This window comes from Trifolium pratense, linkage group LG2, assembly GCF_020283565.1.
Source record: "Trifolium pratense cultivar HEN17-A07 linkage group LG2, ARS_RC_1.1, whole genome shotgun sequence".
In the NCBI taxonomy this organism is placed as follows: Eukaryota; Viridiplantae; Streptophyta; class Magnoliopsida; order Fabales; family Fabaceae; genus Trifolium; species Trifolium pratense.
In genome coordinates, this window is record NC_060060.1 from 50682025 (window position 1) to 50704637 (window position 22613).

The 22613-nt window shown below is 33.0% G+C and overlaps 3 protein-coding genes and 1 non-coding gene across 9 annotated transcripts; all 4 read left to right on the plus strand.

The window, feature by feature from the left end:
- LOC123909572 (TBC1 domain family member 13-like) lies at nt 1–5458 on the plus strand. 4 transcript variants are annotated; one of them, XM_045960431.1, is made up of 9 exons: nt 1–547; nt 668–760; nt 1582–1686; nt 1780–1932; nt 2359–2457; nt 2562–2690; nt 2970–3149; nt 4127–4243; nt 5157–5458. In XM_045960431.1, the coding sequence occupies exons 1-9, from the start codon at nt 254–256 to the stop codon at nt 5316–5318; spliced, it is 1332 nt and encodes a 443-aa protein (XP_045816387.1). In that variant the 5' UTR covers nt 1–253; the 3' UTR covers nt 5319–5458. The 4 variants fall into 4 exon arrangements, with proteins under 4 accessions (XP_045816387.1, XP_045816390.1, XP_045816388.1 ...); XM_045960432.1 differs by lacking the exon at nt 5157–5458 and adding an exon at nt 4402–5145 and having other exon boundaries at nt 67–547; XM_045960433.1 differs by lacking the exon at nt 5157–5458 and adding an exon at nt 4465–5145 and having other exon boundaries at nt 68–547.
- A 2033-nt stretch (nt 5459–7491) lies between these two features.
- On the plus strand, nt 7492–7586 carry TRNAY-GUA. The gene is made up of 2 exons: nt 7492–7528; nt 7551–7586. It is a non-coding gene; the product is annotated as a tRNA-Tyr (tRNA).
- Nucleotides 7587–8055: 469 nt separating this feature from the next.
- Nucleotides 8056–11077, plus strand: LOC123904891 (cation/H(+) antiporter 4-like). Its single transcript, XM_045954498.1, has 3 exons — nt 8056–8310; nt 8778–9782; nt 9941–11077. Exons 1-3 carry the CDS (start codon nt 8056–8058, stop codon nt 11075–11077), a joined length of 2397 nt encoding a protein of 798 aa, XP_045810454.1.
- A 1925-nt stretch (nt 11078–13002) lies between these two features.
- On the plus strand, nt 13003–21282 carry LOC123910242 (cation/H(+) antiporter 4-like). Of its 3 annotated transcripts, XM_045961330.1 has the most exons (6): nt 13003–13203; nt 13739–13822; nt 13971–14196; nt 14348–14485; nt 17999–19000; nt 19489–21282. In XM_045961330.1, the coding sequence occupies exons 4-6, from the start codon at nt 14390–14392 to the stop codon at nt 20638–20640; spliced, it is 2250 nt and encodes a 749-aa protein (XP_045817286.1). In that variant the 5' UTR covers nt 13003–13203; nt 13739–13822; nt 13971–14196; nt 14348–14389; the 3' UTR covers nt 20641–21282. The 3 variants fall into 3 exon arrangements, with proteins under 3 accessions (XP_045817286.1, XP_045817285.1, XP_045817287.1); XM_045961329.1 differs by lacking the exons at nt 13003–13203; nt 13739–13822; nt 13971–14196; nt 14348–14485 and adding an exon at nt 16884–17396; XM_045961331.1 differs by lacking the exons at nt 13003–13203; nt 13739–13822; nt 13971–14196; nt 14348–14485 and having other exon boundaries at nt 17996–18071; nt 18154–19000; nt 19489–20760.
- Nucleotides 21283–22613: the final 1331 nt, after the last annotated feature.

Genomic DNA, 22613 nt, shown 5'->3' on the forward strand with positions numbered 1-22613 from the left:
GTAAAGGTGGTCACCGTATGACTCGTTAGAATTTTGTGTTCCGGTGGCGTTTCCACAAGCCGTGTGTACAGTGGCCCACATTCACAGCAACATGCCGTAAGCAACCCCTCTTCCCCTTCTTTCTAATTCTAAAATCTACTACTCCTCTTAAATCTTAAACTAACTACCACTTTTTTCATTCTTCCACTTTTTCACCTCCCAACAAATCAAATTTTGTAATAACAAACCTAATCAAAATAAACAAACCCTAATAATGGCCAAGAAACGTGTTCCCGATTGGCTCAACAGTCCTCTCTGGTCATCTCCCTCCGAACAACACCGCTTCTCCTCCGCCGTTCCTGAACCACCGGAACAACCTCCTTCTCCACCTCCTCTCACCATCAAACAAGATCCTCCTTCAATTCAACATTCCCGAACCAATCACAATCACAATCACAATGCCATTGCCATTGCCACTTCTTCTTCTTCCTCTTCCGCTTCTACTTCCTCCGCCGATGAAAATTCCCACTCCCGTCAGGCTCAGTCCCAGGCCAATTTGTTAGCCGAGGTACTTTTCACTTCATACTCTGAAATCTAAATGCAAATTGGCTAATTTATTATTATTATTATTATTATTATTATTTTGTTCAAATTTACTAATATTGTTAATTTTTGTTGTTACTATTAGTTATCTAGGAAGGTTATTGATATGCGTGAATTGAGAAGAATCGCATCTCAAGGAATACCTGATGTTTCTGGTTTACGTTCTACTGTCTGGAAGGTACAATACTTTTCATTTTTCTTTCAAATTCAACTTAATTAACTGATTATAGCATAAGTGTTTACATATAAACTATTTTTTAATTTTTTTATAATACATATTAACTATTTCTATAACTAAAATGGAAATAAAGTTAACTTAATTCTTATAAACTATAATCGGTAAGGTTTTAAATAACGGCTGTGACCGCGTTAAACAACGGTGACCGCGTTAAATAACGGTCACGGTCACATTAAGGATTTCGTGATTTCGGCTGTTACGGATGCTGCATTATGGATTATGGTCATCACGGTGTGAATTAATCACAATATTGCAAAGATCTTATTAAAATTATTGTACTATCATATATGTGTAACAACTTAAATTAGAGATAAATGTGAAATTTTGAACTAGGAAAGAGTTAAAAGGAGATAACACGTAATTTATGTTCATATTTATACCAAAAATTGTGATTTTTGTTCTTTTCAATTGAAAAAAAAAAAACGGAAGTCTCTATTTATTAGCATTTTGTCGTATCGGCGTGATTTTTTTTACCCTATAAAAATGGCGAAAAATGGTAACGGCTATATTGTTTTGTCCCGGCTGTTTTTGTGGACAGACCGTTTTTTAACACCTTGATAATCTGTTTTCATTAGCTATCCTGGGAGCTTATGGAAATAAACTGAAAACGGCTTATGGACATGTTATAAGTTGTTTCCATAAACTCTCCCAAATAGTCTCGTAAATATTTATGCTAGTAGATAAGTTCAAATAAGTCAATCCGGATAGGCACCGACTAAAAAGTATGTATATTGATTTTGCAATTTGTGTAACTTTTGCAGATTTTTCTAGGGTATCTTCCACCTGATCGTGGCCTCTGGTCCTCTGAATTAGCAAAGAAGAGGTCTCAATATAAACGATTCAAACAAGAGATTCTCATCAATCCTGTAAGTTAGTTGGTTTGGTTGGTTATTTATACTAATTTATTCTATTGGCTTTGTCTGCTTAGCTCCTATCTGAATATTTTTGTGGCTAGTTAGTCAGAAATCACGAGGAGGATGTGCAACTCTGGCAATTATGATGCTGATGAAGTTAAATGTGAGACCAGGGGCATCCTTTCTAGATCACAAATCACTCATGGGGAACATCCATTGAGTCTTGGCAAGACCAGCATATGGAATCAATTTTTCCAGGTACTAGTCTTCTGCAAACTTTTCTCTATAACAAATTAGGAAGCTACTTGTACTTCCCTTCTGCGTAAACTGTGTTTATGCTGCTTTGCACCATTGCCTTTATCATAATTACTGTATCCTCTGTTGTGAAGTAAGCTTCTAAATTGTTATAGTATATTATTACGAGTTTTGCATGTCATGGTTTATTTTATTTGTACAATAATAGTGGGTTTTGATGTAATTATATTTATTTGTACAATAATAGTGGGTTTTGATGTAAACATGCTGACACATACCACTGATGACCTTACTGTTATTGATATTTTAATTGTTAATAATGCTTAATGCTCCTTTTTATGTCGCAAACTATACAAATGTATCTCATAATGTGCTGTACTCTGGGGAGTGAAGACTTTGATATTAAATGTTACACTTTGTATGTTTTAGGATACCGATATCATAGAGCAGATTGACCGTGATGTAAAGCGTACTCATCCAGATATGCCTTTCTTCTGTGGTGATTCTCAATTAGCAAAATCTAATCAGGTTGTTCCTTTGTTTCTTTTGAAACTCACGCAGACTTAATAACAGAAGCCTTTTTCTTGTCCCGAATCTTTTGATTTGATTTTCTTTTTTGGGGGCATTTTCAGGAGGCTTTAAAGAACATATTAATTATTTTTGCAAAGTTGAACCCAGGTATTAGATATGTTCAAGGGATGAATGAAGTATTGGCTCCTTTATTCTATGTGTTCAAAAATGATCCTGACGAGGAAAACGCAGTAAGTATATATCCTTGCGAGCTCTCCCTCACTGCTCTTTCTCTTTAAGGTTGAAATTGTATTATTGCTTTCCGAGAGAATTAGGACAAGAAATATTGCCAAATTCAAAATTCAGCTTTCCAATGTACATAAAAGAAAATGAAAATATGTGAAATGATTAATATGTCCATGGTAATGTTGACGAGCTTTTTCTTTCCAAAATATTTCTCAAATAGCAGTGGTTGAGTAATGTAGATTCACGTTATTCATGTTGTAACACAGGCCTTTTATTATACGCAGGCCTTTTCTGAAGCAGACACATTCTTTTGTTTTGTTGAACTATTGAGTGGATTCCGCGATAATTTTTGTCAACAACTTGACAATAGTATTGTTGGAATTCGTTCAACTATAACAAGATTGTCTCAGCTTTTGAAAGAACATGATGAAGAACTATGGCGTCATCTTGAGGTCATGACCAAAGTAAGATGCATTTTTAAGTACATGTTCTATCTAAATATAACAGAACCATTTTAATAATCTGAGGAAGGACAAACGTTTAGAGGGAGAATTTAACCTTAGAAAGTTGATGAGTAATTCAATTTGGTTGGCACATCAATAATGAGGACATTGCCCTGTTCAGTCATGCTCTGTTTTGTTAAATTTGTGTTTATTTATTTTTTAAACATTTTATATCTCTCTTATATTAATAATTATTAAATTAACTAGAAAGTTTGTTTATGTTAGTAGATAACGAAAGTTACAAATGTTAGAACCACAGATAGTTAACTGTCCAGCAGACGAACTGTGAGACAGGGCAGGAGTAAAATAGGGAAGATGGGAAGTTTGTTAGATTCTTTTATTATTTTTTTGTTAGATTTCTCATGAACGAACACCTGGGACGGATTTTCTATTCTCCGCATTATTCATCTCTGTGTGTTTGTATATCTTATTGATTCTGCCTAGTGATAGACACCAGAATTTGAATAGAAAAACTGAGTAATATTGATACCAAGTAAAACTAATCAGAGAAATAATTTTTGCTATTGTGTTTAATGTAAATTTGAAGGAAAACTATGGCAATGACCAGAGGAGGATTCCTAGCAGAATGGAAATAAGAAAAGCAGAGATTATAAACGCCCCCTTTCTACTCAATAATTTTCATGCCCCCTTTTTGTTTACCCCCCCCCTTCTCTCTCTCTCTCTCTCTCTCTCTCTCTCTCTCTCTCTCTCTCTCTCTCTCTCTCTCTCTGTCTCTCTGTCTCTCTCTCTCTCTCTCCGAATACCTCCTTGTATCTCCTCCTTTCTTTTCTTCCTGCTGTTAATCCTGTTATACTCTCCCTCCCTCCCCTTCCAACTTTGTGTCTATTTCTACTTTTTTCTGTTACTTGCGAATGTGTTTGATTTAGTTATTGAGCAGTTGATTATAAAAATCTCACATTTCTGTTTCTAAATATCAGGTCAACCCCCAATTTTATGCATTTAGGTGGATTACTCTCCTCTTGACTCAGGACTTCAGTTTTGTTGATATCCTTCGTATTTGGGACACCCTTATAAGTGATCCTGATGGTCCACAGGTACAAATTTATTCTATTCTACCATGTATTGTGTTATGTTATAGCTTATTTCAGATATATCTTATGATGATATCTTGATTGTATTTTGAGTGACTTAAATGATCTTAGGATTAGTTGACATTATAAGAGATGATTTGAAGTTGTTAAGTTACTTTTAGATAGCAAATATGAAGCAAAGGACTTGGCTCCTAAGTGGAGGATATATTGTACTTATTGTACAGGAGTAAAGGACAAGGTATCTTCCAATAGAAATCACAAAACCGAAGGAACACAAAGTAAAACCCCGCACAAGATACCAAAAAGCAAACAGATCACGAGGAGACAAATAAGGAACCACCCCAACCGCCGTAAAACCCTTCTAGGAAACCCCTCCATAAAAAGGTCCGCAGCAAAAGGGAACGGTTTTATGAAAGAAAAAAAACACTCCATTTTTCCTTCAGCAAAGAAGACAATTTTATTGCTTCACACTGCTTGTACTGAATAGAATTCTGATTTTTTTTTTTTAAATCAACGAAAGAAGAATTCTGAATTATTTGTTCATTAACAGTGATTCAGTCCCTACTTTTACTTTATAATGTTCTGTATCCTATTTATCCCTCAAAAATATATACCTTGAATGTTATAGGATCCTATTGTAAAGGAGAGATGATTAGTCATGTTGTTGGGTGGATTTATATTTATAAAACAAAACAAAGGGCTTCTTCTTGTGTTGCACTTATTTGTGCAAGGGTATACATTACAACTTACAAGTCATGTTCTTTTCATGACATCTACCTTTCTACAATAGATTCATTTTATCTCAAATTGTGTTTTGAGAAAAGCATCGGATCATGTGTTTCATTTTACCAAGTACATTTTTTAATTCTTTTAGTGGAAATAGAAAAACTGGAAACTAACTTGTAGTACTGTGTAGGAGACACTTCTCAGGGTATGCTGTGCAATGCTAATTCTCGTCCGTAGGCGCCTCTTGGCGGGTGATTTCACTTCTAATCTCAAGTTGCTGCAAAGTTATCCTCCTACAAACATTAGTCATTTGCTCCATGTTGCCAATAAGTTACGTGTACAGCCAGTCTAATGGTTTTCCCTGTTCAATTTTTGCATTTAGTTTTTGTCTTCAGTGTAGCATTTCACTTTTATGTTTGTAAATTACTCTGTAAATGTTGGTTCTGGGCAGCAACTGGTATTGTTTTATACTCGATTTTTTTCTTTTTAAAATTTTGTTTATTGCAATTTTTAAGCCTAAGTTACCGATGAATTTCTTTTGTATCACTATTAATTATCCACTTACACGTGTCCGCGTGGCCTCAAAGGGACAATAGATTGGTGGTAACTTAACTGTTATGAAGACTGTATTTTCTAATGTTTATTTAAGGCTTTTAAGTTTTTTCACGTGTTCTTGTTGACTGATGGTTGATACTTGATATGGCTTGGTTTTCAATTTTTTTGCTGCATACCATTCACCTAATTACGCATTTCTCCTATATTATAAAAGACAATATCCATGTGTAGTGTTTAATAGACATTACTGGCATAGAACCTTTTTATCCTATCAAACGACACTACCCATGTGTAGTAGTGAGACATGTTACCAGTGACATAGAACCTGAGTCCTGAGGCATCAGGATGCCAGAAATGGCAACGTACCTGAATTGGCATTAATGACTGAGCAAATAACAAGCCAACCACCAAGAATTAGAATTGTGTTTTTATACTCTCTTTGTCTTATATGATTCAGAGTGACGCAGTCGCAGAGAGAATTACCTACAGAGAAGGATTTGGATTTTTTTAATAGTGACCAAGTAAAAAACATTGGACAGAAATTTGTCTGCTTTTAATTTTTCAACCACTATATTAATCTAACGGTTGAAATTTAAGTGTGTAGAAAGTTGAGAGAATAATTAGTGGATGTAAAGTTGCTTTAAATGTGTGGTACAAGATATTTAGATGGCTAGGAGTGGTTATAGTGATGCCGCCGAATCTTTTTCATCTTTTTTACTGTTTGAGTGAAGCGGTGTTTTCAAAAAAGTCTAGAAATGGCTTTAGATTGGTGTGACATTGGTGATTTGGTCGTTATGAAAAGCGAGGAATAATTGTGTTTTCAATAATATAGTTTTGGACTCGTCGGAGATTGCGGAGAGTGTCAAAGTGCTATCCTGGAATTTGAATTTGAGTGTTGATAGGTTGAAGATTTTCCTTGCCTTTTTTATGAATGGTGTTGGGACCCGGAAATTTGTTTTAACCGGTAGCTGATGTTTAGGGGCGCAGGTGTGCTAGTGGTGCTGCTGTCTCGGGGTTCTAAAGGTCTTCGGCTCCTCCCGCGCTAGTGTGTGTTTGTGGGTTCTTGCTGTGTAGGGAGTTTTTGCCTAGGCTTCATTGACTCTGTTTTCTTGGCTTTTCAAAGGTGCAACTTTTGGTGTGGATTGAAGCTTTGATAATTGGTGCTGTGGTGTTGTGTTTTTGTAGCCTGGTGGTCTTTTGTTTTTGTTGTGTTTGTGCCGTTTAGGCTTGTTGCTTTTCTCCTATTGTATTTCTTTCCCTCTCTTGGTATGCCTTATACCATGGTTGGAGGTAGTTAATAAAGTTTGCTTTTCAAAAAAAATTAGTGGAGAGGATCTAAAGTCAATAAATTAGTGCTATAAAAACATATTACATGTATTTTAAACAACAATAAACTATTTTTTTCTTCTTGGTTGACGAAGATAAACTAGTTTATTGTCGTCCTTTAAAATACACATAGTTTAGAGTTGAGATTCTCTTTATTTTTTCTTTTTATTATCATAGTTTTGAATAATTTTTCAAATATATATTAAATAATTGGACCCGCCAAATATTACATTATTATATTTATATTTTCAAAACATTAATAACGGTCAAAATGGAGAGGCTAAAAAATATAAGAGGATTTTGACTAAGTTTTTTAAGAGGAGTTGAAATCCTCTCAATTTTCAATTATTTCTATTTTGTTCATTATTATATTGTTATAAAAATATAAATTCAAAAATGTGACATTAAATAAGATCAAATCACTTTTATACACCCAAAATATTTAAAAAGTTTAGGAATGAAAGAAGTAGAATTTATTGAAAATGGAAAGTAACTCAAATGCTATCAGGTGCTCAATTTTTTTAGTATGCATCGAATTTTTGGTTACCACAACACTTGTCTAAATTATCCTTTTCTACTTGAAAATATTGTTCTCATTCATACATATTAGAATTATCTATTACATTGCTTAGAATATTCCAACACCGACCTTAGCTCAGTTGGTAGAGCGGAGGACTGTAGTTGGTATTAAAGCCAGATAGCCATCCTTAGGTCGCTGGTTCGAATCCGGCAGGTCGGATTTTCTTTTTATATTTTTACATAAATATCCTCGCCTGGTTGGCACATGACTTTATATTATTAATTCATCCATTTCTTCCTCTCTCACTTTCTTTTTTTTGGTCAAGTCTCACTTTCTAATTATATCATATTATTATTATTATTAAATAGAGACTTCAGCTATATACGTGCACATATAAATATAGCATTGTATGATCTAAACATGTATAAGTATAACCATGTTTTGTTAAACAGGTATTAAAAAATGTCAAAAACTTTGCCAATCCAACCAAAGTAACTTTAAATTTAGTTTCTTAGTTGTCTACCTTTTCTTAGTTGTTTACCTTGTCAGTTACATGAAGCAAAATTTCATGGCCATAAAAATATTTATACATGAAGTAAAAGATCATTAAATTATAGGTAGTCTTTTTTCATGTTTCAATTGACTTGTTCCCATATCAACAACTTTTGGGAATTAATTCATATAAAAAATGAGCATAAATTCAAATACTACTTTGTTCCATTCAATTACAAGATTGAATGAAACCGGTTACCAAGTTTGTTATGATGCTCCACCCCATATTGTTTCAGATGGTTTATGGGGTGGTCAAAAAAATGGAAGGACTCCAATGAAATCTTTCTTGCCCGTGATTGAATTGCAATTGCTTATCATTTTTGGCATCACTCAAATATGCAATTTGCTTATCAAACCATTGGGACTTCCTCTATTCATTCCACAAATGATGGTAATTACCTTCAATTTAAGGCTTAAAATATGAGCTTCAAATCTAAACCATTTCATTATAGTACATTTAAGGCATAACTACACCTGTGCTTCATTACGTTTATTTTAAGTTTCAATTTGGTCTCTTGCGTTTAAAACGTATCAATTTGGTCCCTTACGTTTTAACCGTTTGCATTAGTTAGTCCTTTCCGTCAGTTTTGTCACATGTGACAATCAGTTTGCATATGTGGACAGACACGTGGACACTTAGACACACCGACAAGTGTATAGTTCGAACGGTGTTAGTGACAAAATTAACGGAAATGACTAAATTGAAACCTAATGGAAACGTAAAGACCAAATTGATAGATTTTAAACGTAAGAGACCAAATTGAAACCTAAAATAAACGTAAGGACTAAATGTATAGTTAAGCCTACATTTAAACAAGTTTGTGCTGAAAATAATTAAACAAACTCATTCATTTGCAGGCTGGGTTAATTATAGGTTTTTCATTTGAGATAAAGCCATTGGAGCCATACATGACCATGTTGTTTCCATATGGAACACATGACATAATTTCAGCAATTTCATCAATTGGTTTTGTACTTTTTGTATTTATAAACGGTGTACAAATGGATTTCAGCATGATAACAAGGACAGGAACCAAAGCATGGACAATTTCAATAATGGGATTAGTTATGCCATTAGTTATTGGATTTGCACCACTACTATTATTTCCTGAAGAAATAGAAGCCATTCAAAGAGCGCACGGACCCGGAATTTATGTGTCATTGGTATCTCATACTATAAGTTCATTTGCTGTAATTGCTTCATTTTTAAGTGAACTTCAAATCCAAAACTCTGAACTTGGTAGATTGGCTTTATCCTCAGCTTTGGTTACTGACATATTGAGAACAACCATTACAACCAATATTGTTGCTGTTATGAGTCATCCTGATATGAAAGTGGTTTTAAGAAACTTGTTATCACTTTTTGCACTTGCTATATTCATTCCATTAATATGTAGGCCAATAATGTTTTGGATCATTAAACATACACCAGAAGGAAGACCTGTGAAAGATAGTTATATTTATATCATCATTACAATGGTTTTTGGTTTAGGTGTTTTATCTGTTAATATAGATCAAGAATTTGTTTTAGGAGCTTTCATTTTGGGACTATCTGTTCCTGAAGGACCTCCTTTAGGATCTGCATTAGTTAAGAAGCTCCAATTCTTTGGTCCAACATTCTTTTTACCTATTTTTGTGACTACCTCTGTGTTGAAATCAGATTTTTCAATGAATATTTCATCATATGTTATGTTATCTATGGGTTCAGTGATCGTTGCTACTCATTTGATCAAAATAACAACATGTTTTATAACTGCCTTGTGTTGCAAAATGCCTATCACTGATGCTATGTGTCTTGCCCTCATTTTGAACACCAAAGGCGTAGTTGAAATCGGCGTCTACAATTCCTTATTCGACAATAATGTACGTACTACATTTACTCTTTTATATTTAAATATGTTTTTATTCCTTTAATTTATGATTATGTTGCTTTAGGAACCTACAAAAATTACAATTTTATTTATGATACCATATTATGTTTTTATATTGGGCACATATGGACCATTATTGTATGTATGCAGATTCTTAATGGGCAAGCATATGGAGTGTTGATGATTAGTGTAATGATGACAGCAAGTATTATGCATTGGTTGGTTAAATTACTATATGATCCTTCAAGGAAATATGCTGGATACCAGAAAAGGAGCTTAATGGGCTTAAAAAGAAATTCAGAAGTGAGAATACTAGTAACACTACAAAAACATAACCATATTTCAACAGCAATAGATTTCCTTGACCTATGTTGTCCAACACTTGAGAATCCAATCACTGTGGATGTACTTCATGTAATTGAGCTAGTTGGAAGAGCATTGCCTATTTTCATTCCTCATTGTCTTCAAAGACAGACATCAGGATCAGCTTCGCATAAATCATACTCTGACGATGTCATTCTTGCTTTCGATATCTACGAGCATGATAATGAAAATGCATTATCAATAAACACTTATACAGCAATATCTCCAGCAAATCTCATGTATGAAGATGTTTGTAACCTTGCTTTGGACAAAGTTGCTTCCATCATCATTCTTCCATTTCATATAAGGTGGTCTGCGGATGGTGCAATTGAATCTGATGACAAGAAAATTTTAAGAGCATTGAACCAAAAAGTCCTCGAAATAGCTCCATGTTCCGTTGGTATCCTCGTGACACGTGCTAATTCAATACCGAAAGCAACAACAACATCAGAACATTCCATTACACGATTGGCCGTCATTTATTTAGGTGGAAACAAAGACGATAAAGAGGTTTTATGCTTAGCAAAACGAGTGATGAACAATGCTAGGATCAACCTTGTTGTTTACCACCTTGTTGCTAAAGATTGCAAAGGTGACTTGGAGCAGTTAATGGTAAATGGTGATGATGATGAAGTGTTGCAAGAAATGATAAATGCGACAAATGTGAGGTATCAAAAAATATCAACAAAAGATGGATCAGAAACAGCTTGTTTTCTAGGCGAAGTTGCGAATCAACATGATTATTTTATAGTTGGGAGAAGACATGAAACTCATTCTCCTCAAACAGATGGATTATCAGAATGGAGTGAATTTCCTGAACTTGGTGTTATTGGTGATTTTCTTGCTTCACCTGATCTTAATAGTTGTGCATCTATTTTAGTTGTGCAGCAACAACTCTCACGCAAGAACGAGCACAAAAGTTGATTCTATAGTTGTCAAAATTAGAAAAAATATAAAAATTTATTTGTAGCATGTTAAATAAAATTGATTTCAATAATATATGCAAATACATTTTCTCTATATTTTTCCAACTAAGTAATGAAATGTTTTACTAATTTTATAGTCACATAAAGCCACTTTTGTAAATTTTTGCTAATTTCATTAACAACATATAACAATTCAAACCAAATAACCATAATCTTCACTAGAGCAAGGATTAAACTTCACCCATAATCTTTAGATTGTTATATATCTTGTTCAACTATTTGACCTAAATTTTCTCTTATCTCTGAAGCTTGAGTTTGAATTGCATTTACAATGTTCATATGAATTCATCGTGTTTATGACAAATTTGAGTTGTTTCAAATTTGTTTGCCATATGAACGATTTAATCAGGAATTTGACTAAAAGTACTAACTTGAAACTTTTTAAACATAATGGATGAAATTCAAACCTAAAATAAATGTAAGGTGTCAAATATGCAATTAAGCCATTTATTAAACATAAAAAAATTTATTTTATTTTTCACTACTAGATAATATTTTTTTAGTGAACATCTTAAATTAGAATAGTATTAAAAACGAGGTTTGAAAATTGGAGTAGAATTTTCTATGGATTAGAATTCAGAATTGAAGAGTAGAATTGAATTCTTTGTGAGTAGTATTCAATTGGAAATTAGAAATTTAAAATTATCTATCGAGGCAGTGAATACTGAATCTCACTTAATTGGAGTAGTAATTGGAATTTAGGTGTATTTGAGTTGTAATTGCAATTATTTGGGTATTGAATGTTTTTTTTTTTTCCTTCCTTTGATTGGAATCTATTGAAAAATAAAATGATAGTGTTTTTTTTCTTTCTTTTTTTTTCTTTGATGAGACAACCTAAAGTACTTGAATCCGTAGCTCAATTGGTAGTGGGAATGAATTGAAAACGTACCTAAATAGATGAGTAAAGAAGATCCTGGGGTGGCAGTGCTGAAATTGCCTAAAAGAAAGGCCCAAGTTGTTACACTATGGACTACTCTGCATGACCACAAGTTGGCGGTGAACTAATCACACAAAACCTCGAACATTTGTAAACTAAATAAAAATAGAAAACAAAGCTAGAACATAAGAACTTATAAAAAAAGAAGAAGCTAGAACATAAGAAATAAGCAAAGAACTTTTATTGATAACTTGGAATTTGTTTACAAGATGGAGCTTTTACAAAGGACCAACACGTCTTTAAATTTGGTCTTTAAATTTGACTTTTATTCCTGGCAGTGACTTGATCATGAATTCTTGGCTTCTAACTTGCTGTTCACGAACATGGTTAGATCCCACACGGTTGTGGATGGCTTAGCTATGGCACAACTTGACTTTTCATTGTCTGTAACATTTTTTTTTTGAATCAATTGTCTTTAATATTTAGTGATGTTTTATTTGGCTTTTGGCTATCAGTATCACCAACACTTAATAACATTGAAAATTCACTTTCTCTTTCATTAAAGAATGACTTCCACTTACATAATTGAAGTCTTGGTCATTAAGACACCTTAAAATGCATCGAATATGCACTTTTCTCTTCACATTTCCAACAATATTAAGTCCATGAGTTGGTTTAGTAGTGTTGACTTGAGTCCTTGTAATATGCTTCTCTCAAGATTTCAAGTTCGATTTCCTTTGGTGCCAATTTCGATGGGCTAATCCATACAAAGGAAAAAAAAACTCTGGCTTTAAATGGGCCTACGCAAGTAGGCGGTGTGATTGGTCTCCTCAGATTAGTCTATCCTAGAACCGGATACAGAGTTTAAACAAAAATCCAATAAAAAAAACAAAGTAAATAATTCTAATAAATTTATTTAAAAGCTTAATTTATTTAAGTAAAATACTAATAAATAATAGAGATATTTGAATGCAAAAACAAATTAACGCGCATTCTCGAAGATTCGTTTCCCTCTTTTTCACTTTACTTTTCCCTCCCAGAATCTCTCTCGCTCTCTGTTCATCAATCTCATAACCAATTCATCGATCTCTCACTCAAAATCACTCTCCGTTCTCACTCGCCGTTCATCACACGCCGTTGATCACTCTCCGTCTCGGAGCACCGCACGCCATCACCGTTCATCATTCGTAATGCAATTTAGATATATTGTTCAATTGATTTACTATTGTATTTTAGTTCAAATGGTAATTCAATTTAGTATATTATTGAGTTAAGTTTGTCTTTTATACCTGAATTTAGGAAAATCTTAAGTTCATGATCGATGCAAAAATATCTTCATTATAATAAAATGTTTTGAGATTATGCAACTTAGAATTAGTATATAAGTTTTGCAAGTGATTTAGTTGGCTTATATTTAGAGCAGGTGGAGTATTATTTTGCTTTTGCTTTGTTAAATGAATCAATTCAATTTAAAGTTATAATTTATCTGTGTAAGTTGATAAATAAGCAGGGTAGATACTAGTGTTGGATAACCATAATATGAATTAGTTATTGAGTGTATTTCTTCGGTTAAATTTTAAGTGTATTTTAGCTTCTGTTTTGCCTGTTCAGGTTGTGTCATACTGATGATTGCTATATGCAGTCTCATTATGTTTTGTTACTGTAGTGAGAGGTGAAATTATATAATCATCTTATTGCTGTCTTCTTTTTGGTCCTCCTCAGGACTATAGAAAATTAGTATTTATTGTACAACATATGGTGGAGGCGTATATTGCGGTACTGAAATCTCTGGCTGGAGAGAAATTGGTATGTATCCCCCTTGTAATTTCATGTTCACATTTGTATTCATCAGTGTCATGTTTTTTTTTTTGGACTAATCACTGTCATGATTTAGTTTCCTTGATTAATGTAATTCATGCCTTGCTCTTGTATTGATCTTGATCCTTGTTAACAGCTGATTACTGAGGCTCAACTATGTGCAATTGCATTTCTGGGAACAGTTATGTCTCTGTTGACATGTCTTCAGTGGCACTCTAGTGGTCATGAGCCCATAATTGAACTCTCAAGGCGGTTGTTATCTGTACAGAAAGATCTTGGGTTGCGATGGGAGCCTGGTTTGTCAACACAACTTGAGCACGACGGTTTGAGCATGACGGTTTGATAACAGGAATAATACAAAGGTTAATTCTTAATCCATCTCATACAAGACCTTCACCATTTTAATTATCCGTGTTTTAAATTTTATGGTATGATTTGTATGAAGATAGAAGTTACAACACAAATTTAGTTACATGTTATTAAGATTTTAAGATTTATGTCTGCAAATTACAGATCCACTTCGAAACTACATGGCCAGAGATATGGGTGGATACCATGAGTAATGTTGATGTATTAGTTGCTGCTATTGGAACTTGCGGCACTATTACAGGCACTGGAGATTATCTGAGAATGATAAACAGAAAAATACAGGTTTGATTATTCCTTTTTTATGCATTTTGTTTTTTCAAATTGAATGATGTATACTTGTTGTTTTTGGCACTTAATTCACTATATATAATATCACAAATTCAAATTTCATAACCTGCATGCTATTGGTGTTAAAAGAAATTTCATGTATTGAATTTGAATCAGTGTGATGATAACTTGTTTAATAAATGAACCAAGCTACTTGAATTACCGTAAAATTAGGATTGATGGACAAATGCTTACAACATCAAGCCCAGTTCTTTTCGCGAAATTCAGGGCCCGCTCTTCTGCTTCTGTCTTGGCATAAGACGACGCGTTCCACTTTAGCTTTGAGACAAGCTTCATCTGCAAATTTCTTATTTTTCTGCTATGGCCGTTTTCTAATCGCTTGTTTTTGGTAAGCACACTAGATATGGTTTTCTGCTATGTTGCCTGACTAATACTCCATTAGTCTTGGTTTATTAGTTCAGCGATATGATTAAGTTTATATTCTACTCTCGTGCCTGTTCCTGCTCCATACTCTAATGCACATGTTCTACCTGAAAAACAAATAGCTTGTCTCAGTGAGTTCCCTACTACATACATAGATGTTAGTAAGTTTATTCTTAACCTACCAATTGATCGGGAGAAAAGTATTTTCATAAACAATATAATCAATCATAAATAAAAGTGTAACTCACAATTATTATTTTTATAATTCAAGTACACTCTGAGCTGAGCTATTCTCAAATGCCTGCTCACCCGATTGATACTAAAGGCTAACAATAGTCAAGTGGTTCCATTATTCTTCAAGTTGGAATTCATACTTAATACTAACTGAATTAGTTATTTTTGACAAGTGTTGGCTGATGGTTGAGGCAATATGATCATGTGGTTCACGTCAGTGGCGAATCCAGGATCCTGAGTTGGGGAGTGTTATTAAAGAAATTAAATTAATAATTATTATATATAAATAAGATATTAAATTATAAATTTTAATGATAATATTCTCATTCCTATGTGATTAAAGAAATTTATGAATTATCAAATGATTGAGCTTAATCAAAGTTCTGCCCTGACTTGGGCATGCTGCAACGTTAAACCTATTAGAGAGAGTTTGTCAGCCATTTAGGTCTCACAAGACTTGATGGATCAGTCTGTAGTTGTGTGCAGAGAATATCCGGTTTACATCAAAATAATCAAATGGTTAAGCTCAAATAGTGAATGAAATTCCCTAAAAATGAATTATTGGGAGAAGTATAGTTTGATTCCCAAAAAGAACAATTATTTATTGAATTTTACTTACGTCTGAGTCGAACTTCGAATTATAAAAATCTTCTCTTAAAAATGTAAGAGTTAACACACAAATAAAAACACTTACTCCCTCCGGCCTTAATTACATCAATTATTCAATAAATCTATAAAAATAAATATTTACTTATAATTAAGACTAACATATGCGAGTTCTACACACATCTCCAATTATTTTGCACTTTTGCATGAGTATAGGTAATTCATCAATTATTTAATAAGTAAAAAAATAAATAAAGATAAAAACATACAAATAAAAGTCTACAACCCTATGCATACTGTAGGCCCTATATGAAACAAGCATGTGTTGCCAATCTTGGCTGTATACCGTTCGGTCAAAATAAAAAAGATAGCTCATGCAACCTGAAGTGAGAAAATGGTGATGCGAATTCAATATTTGAGGGTGTGCAAAATAGTCCGAAAGTAGGATTTTAGGAGTAAATTATACAAATCCAGAGGATGCAAAGTGCACCATAAGGTCCGCCCAACTAAGCGTGGTTTTGGTGACTGGTCCATTTCGCGAGGGAGCCTTAACTCGGTCCGAAATATATTCAATTAATGTAAAATTCAAATATTGTTGCTTTTGGTTCAAATAATGTAAAACTAAAAATTTGTTGGTTTTAGTTCTTGCTGTTAGCTTATTGGGCCACATGATCTAAACAAAAGTTAACAAGTTTTGAATTAAAAATAAAAAAGAAATTACAAGAACAAAATAAAAAAAGACTATAATTATAGAGTAAAATTTATATTTAAGCATTAATTAAATTATCGTGTGAAGGCTACATTACAGGGACTATAATTTCACTCTAATTTATCTTTCATTGATAATCTGAGTAAAAGACCATTATTCTCTATATAGTTTGTTAAAAAAAAAAAAAAAAAACCTTGTGGTCTCGTGTGAAAGTTATAGATAGTTTTACAACTTATTTATAATGGTCAAAGTTTCTTTTTTTTTTTTTGAAAGATAATGGTTAAAGATAACTCATCCCTGATTTTTTTTCTCTCATTGTCTAATTATATCATATGATTAAATAGACATCTCAACAATGTGCACATAATATAGCATTGGATGGTCTAAAAATAATAAAGGTGTTCTGTTAAAAATATATTTAAATAAAGTCAACAACCTTGTAAATATAGCATTCTATGGCTTAAAATACAAATTGTTTAGTTATTTATCTTGTACACCAAAGCAGTTCTTCATAGAATTATAAAAATAAATTATTCAAACTCACAACCAAAGGAAATTTAACCACAACATATGCAAAAAAAATCATTAAATTCTAGCTAGTTTTTGTTTTTCTTCCATTTTCTTTCCATTGAATTGATTTGTTCTCATATCAATTTTGGGGAATTAACTCATACAAAAATGAGTATAAGTTCAAATTATACTTTGTTCCATTCAGTTACTAGATTGAATCAAACAAGTTACCAAGTTTGTTTTGATGCTCCACCCCATATTGTTTCTGATGGTTTATGGGGTGGTAAAGAAAATGGAAGGACTCCAATAAAATCTTTCTTTCCCATGTTTGAGTTACAAATCCTTATCATTTTTGTCCTCACCCAAGTGTGCACTATTCTTCTCAAACCCTTAAAACTCCCTCAATTCATTATACAAATGATTGTAAGTACCTCCAAGTTTTTTTTTCCTTCATGTTTTTAAACTGAATAATAGAATAATTTATTTAGGGTAGATGTGAATAATTTGTATCAACATGTACCAATATATTTATTATTGTTTTCCTGGCTTGTTCATTATACTTTTAGAAAAAAGTTGAATTACAAAAAGAAAAATAATAAATTTCATCTTCAACATAAAATAATAGAATGTCTCTAATTTCATTGAAGACTATAAAGTTCTCTAGAAATGGTAGGTGATCATGAATGGATAAAAATTAACATCATATTAAATTTAACTCATTCTTATTAAATCGGATTGTAAGCCAAACACTATTGGACTTAAAGCATGGATATAAAATTGCAGATTATACCCTGAATTCAAAAGACCGATATAAGATTAAGATTATAAGTGAGATGTGTCACTCTTTATAAATTTGTTCCAGAACTTAAATTATATTCTATGTGGAACTTGGATTTTTCTTGATAATAATGCTAATATTGGAGACTGGTTTTTTTTTTTTCCTTTTCTAATTCAATATTTTACAGTAGTAACATAATCAAGTTTGTGCATAAATTGAACACACTATATTTTTATTCCATTTGCAGGCTGGATTGATTATAGGTGTTACATTTGAGATAAAGCCATTGGAACCATACATGACCATTTTGTTTCCATATGGTACACATGACACAATTTCAGCAATTTCATCAATTGGTTTTGTACTTTTTGTATTTATAAACGGTGTACAAATGGATTTCAGCATGATAACAAGGACAGGAAACAAAGCATGGACAATTTCAGTAGTTGGATTAGTTATGCCATTAGTTATTGGATTAATACCAGTAATACTATTCCCCGGAAGATTAGAAAGGCTTGAAAATGCTAATGGACATGGAATTGTTGTGGCATTGATAACTCATAGTATGAGTTCATTTGCAGTAATTGCTTCCCTATTAAGTGAACTTCAAATCCAAAACTCTGAGATTGGTAGATTGGCTTTGTCCTCAGCTTTGGTTAGTGACATATTGAGAATAACAATTACAACAAATCTTGTTGTTATGGGTAATCCAAATATGAAAATGATTTCAAGAAACTTGGCCTCCCTTTTTGCACTTGCTATATTCATTCCATTAATATGTAGGCCAATAATGTTTTGGATCATTAAACATACACCAGAAGGAAGACCTGTGAAAGATGGTTATATTTATGTTATCATTTCAATGGTTTTTGCTTTAGGTGTTTTATCAGTTAAGATTGATCAAGAATTTGTCTTAGGAGCTTTCATTTTGGGACTTTCTGTGCCTGAAGGACCTCCTTTAGGATCTGCATTGGTTAAGAAGCTTCAATTCTTTGGAATAACATTATTTTTACCTATCTTTGTGACTACGTCTGTGTTGAAAGCAGATTTTACAATGAATTTTTCATCATATGTTATGGTGTCAACTGGTATTGTGGTCTTTGTTACTCACTTGATCAAAATAACAGTATGTTTTATAACTGCTCTTTCTTGCAAGATGCCTGTCACTGATGCTTTGTGTCTTTCCCTCATTTTGAACACTAAAGGCGTCGTTGAAATTGGCATCTTCAATGCCTTATTCGACAATGATGTACGTACTACAATTTTTTTAGGCTTAAATATGTTTTTCATTGCTTACTGAATGTTTGTTTCTCTTTTGGTTACTCTGAAAAATTTTCATTTCATTTTGATCCCCCGTTTCTATCTCAACTTTGGTTCTTATAGCTATCCAAAAATTCTATTAAATACAATAGCTATAAGGACCACATTTTAGAAACGAGGAATAAAAATGAGACAAAATATTTTTATGTGTGTGAATATATATGAATTTCTTAAACTATCACTATCTCTCATATTTGGTTCATGAGCTATAGAAATATAATAAGTAGTAAATAATAAAATTTCAATCTATCGAGTTAGTCCATGAACCATCATTATCTCTCCCGTTTTTATAGTAACTCAAAGAATAAGTTGTGATGAATTAATAATAGATGAAGGACCACTTATTATATTTTTAACTTGATGAATTAATTATTGTTATTCAAATATGATGATAAATGTATACATGTATATATGCAGATTATTAATGGGCAAACATATGGAGTGATGATTATAAGTGTAATGTTCATAGCAAGCATTGTGCATTGGTCAGTTAAGTTATTATATGATCCATCAAGAAAATATGCTGGATACCAAAAAAGGAACATAATGGGATTAAAAAGAAGCTCAGATCTAAGAATACTAATAGCACTTCAAAAACAAAACCATATTTCAGCAGCCATAGATTTCTTAGACCTATGTTGTCCAACACAAGAATCTCCAATCACAGTTGATGTACTTCATGTAATTGAGCTAGTTGGAAGAGCCTTGCCTGTTTTCATTCCTCATTGTCTTCAAAGACAAGCATCAGGATCAGCTTCGCATAAATCATACTCTGACGATGTCATCCTTGCTTTCGATATCTACGAGCATGATAATGAAAATGCAGTATCAATAAACACTTACACAGCAATATCTCCAGCAAATCTCATGTTTGAAGATGTTTGTCACCTTGCATTGGACAAAGTTGCATCGATAATCATTCTTCCATTTCATATAAGGTGGTCTGCTGATGGTGTAGTTGAATCTGATGACAAGAAAATTTTAAGAGCATTGAACCAAAAAGTCCTCGAAATAGCTCCATGTTCCGTTGGAATCCTCGTAACTCGTATTAATTTGATACCAAAAGCAACACCAACAACATCAATTACATCAGAATATTCCACTACTCGATTAGCTGTCATTTATTTAGGTGGATGTGACGATGATGATGAGATTTTATGTTTAGCGAAACGAGCGATGAATAATCCTAGGATCAACCTAGTTGTTTACCATCTTGTTTCTAAGGATTGCATAGAGGAATTGGAGGATTTGATGGTAAATAGTGATGGATTATTGCAAGAAATGAAAAATGCTGAAGGTGTGAGGTATCAACAAATTTTCACAAAGGAAGGATCCGAAACAGCTTGTTTTCTACGTGAGGTTGTGAATGAACATGATTATTTTATTGTTGGGAGAAGACATGGAATTAGTTCTCCTCAAACTGATGGATTATCAGAATGGAGTGAATTTCCTGAACTTGGTGTTATTGGTGATTTTCTTGCTGCACCTGATCTTAATAGTAGTGCATCTATTATGGTTGTGCAGCAACAAATTTCACGCAAGAAAGAGCTTAATGGATGGATTTTGTAGGTATCAAAATATATAGAATAAACAAAAGCTTGCATTGCGATTAACCTTGCCTTGATTCATTCTGTTCATTTTTATGTACAATTCTCTATAATACATTTATATGTACACCCCACAATTTGTTTAAAGTCCAGATTTCTTTTGTTGACTTTGGATCCGTGTGCGTTTTTTCTACAAAAAGGTTAACACTATCATAGAAACTATTTAATCTACTTAATCACAACTAATCTAATTTTTACAATAAATTGAAAAAAAATTATCATAGTTTCTTGCAACACAAGTTAATAGTGCCTTGAATATACTATTCAAAGTTGCTCATTTAGGCACCTATCAGATCCTTCAAACATTAAAAAAGAGAAAGACAGAGAGATTGAAGAGGAGCACAAAGCAACAAGGTGGAGAAGCATTTGTGGCTTGATCATTCGACTTTGGATGCAAATTCATTTTCATTTCATCTCAATTGTAAAGCTACCAAGAGGAAATTATCTTTGTGTTGGGATTGTGTAATTAACTACTATTCCTTTGTAAATTCTACCGTCATAATAAAAATAGCATCGATCCATGAAGACTACTAAAAATTAAGGAAAAGGTTTTTACTATATTTATTGCATTTCATTGATTTGCTAAACAATATGGGACTGGACAACTTTTGTTGTATCTGTTTGATTTGAAACTGGTTATAGGATTGGACAAATTAGGTAGCAAGGGACAGGACAAAATCAAGATTTTTTGTCCCTCACTGAACCACATGACAACTTTTTGTCCAAGGTACAACTATAAAAAATGCGAAAATACTAATTTTATTTTCGAATATAAAAATATTATCACCATATATCTCTGCGGTACAGTTTTGTCATGTCCTGCATTATCTTGTTCTGTCCAGTACTATTCTGTCCAGTTCTTGCTATTTTACGAATCAAACGCACCCATAATGTACAAATATATGTATGTTATCATTGTCTTACGAATGATTTTATTTTGTTGCAAAATTATGATGAAAGTTATTTTTATTTTGTGTAAAAGTTCAATTACAATATGAAAAGGGATTTGATTTATTGAAAGAAGTAATCTATTACGGTGTGAAAAACCAAATGAAGTCCGTGTAAAAAGTAAGACAGTTGAGATCATAGTCTTAGGTCTCGCATCTTAGTTATTGTAAAATATTCAAAGGGATTTTTTTTTTGACAATAAGAAGCTTAATTCATTTCATTAAGCAAATAGTGATCAATACAACGAGGAGTACGTCGACTAAAAAATATAGCGACTAGCTAAGGAATAGGCCGCCATTGCTAAGGGTGAGCAACCATATTCTCTTTCCGCTTGACTTACTTGACCTCAAAGTTTGGAGCTAACATTAATAATGACTTAATAATATGAGAAATTACACACACTACTAAATTCCGATGGACCTCCTTGCCTAGATGCTAAAGCCTTAACCACAATTTTTGAATCACTTTCAAATATGACATGAGAAAGACCTCTGTTGATTGCTTCCTCAATTGCTTCTTCTCGTGTCATTGCTTCTCCCTCCAAAATGCTTAATCTTCCTTGATAGAGGTTAGTTCCTGCAAGTACAAAACGTCCTCGATGGTCACGTAAACACCACCCCCATCTCGTTACTCCGGCTGCATCATAAAAACTAGCGTCGACGTTGCACTTCAAGAAACCGGGGCTAGGTGGAAGCCACCGTGTTGCTGTTGTCACATGTGCCATAATACTAGGTGGAAGCCACTAGCGTCTACACAAAACTGTTTCGGTTTTGCCATATGTGCCATAATAAAACCGATGCTTTACCTGCTGTTGTCACATTCTCATTGCAGCATATATTAAAAATCAGTTCCTTGATATTATGGCTCTCTTGGATCCATTTTTGTATAATATGTTCTAGCCCCATTGGATTATTATGGCTTGGATTGTTATCTTTAGATCAAGAATTCAATAGAATTTGCAAAGTCTGGTTGGGAGCAATAGCATAC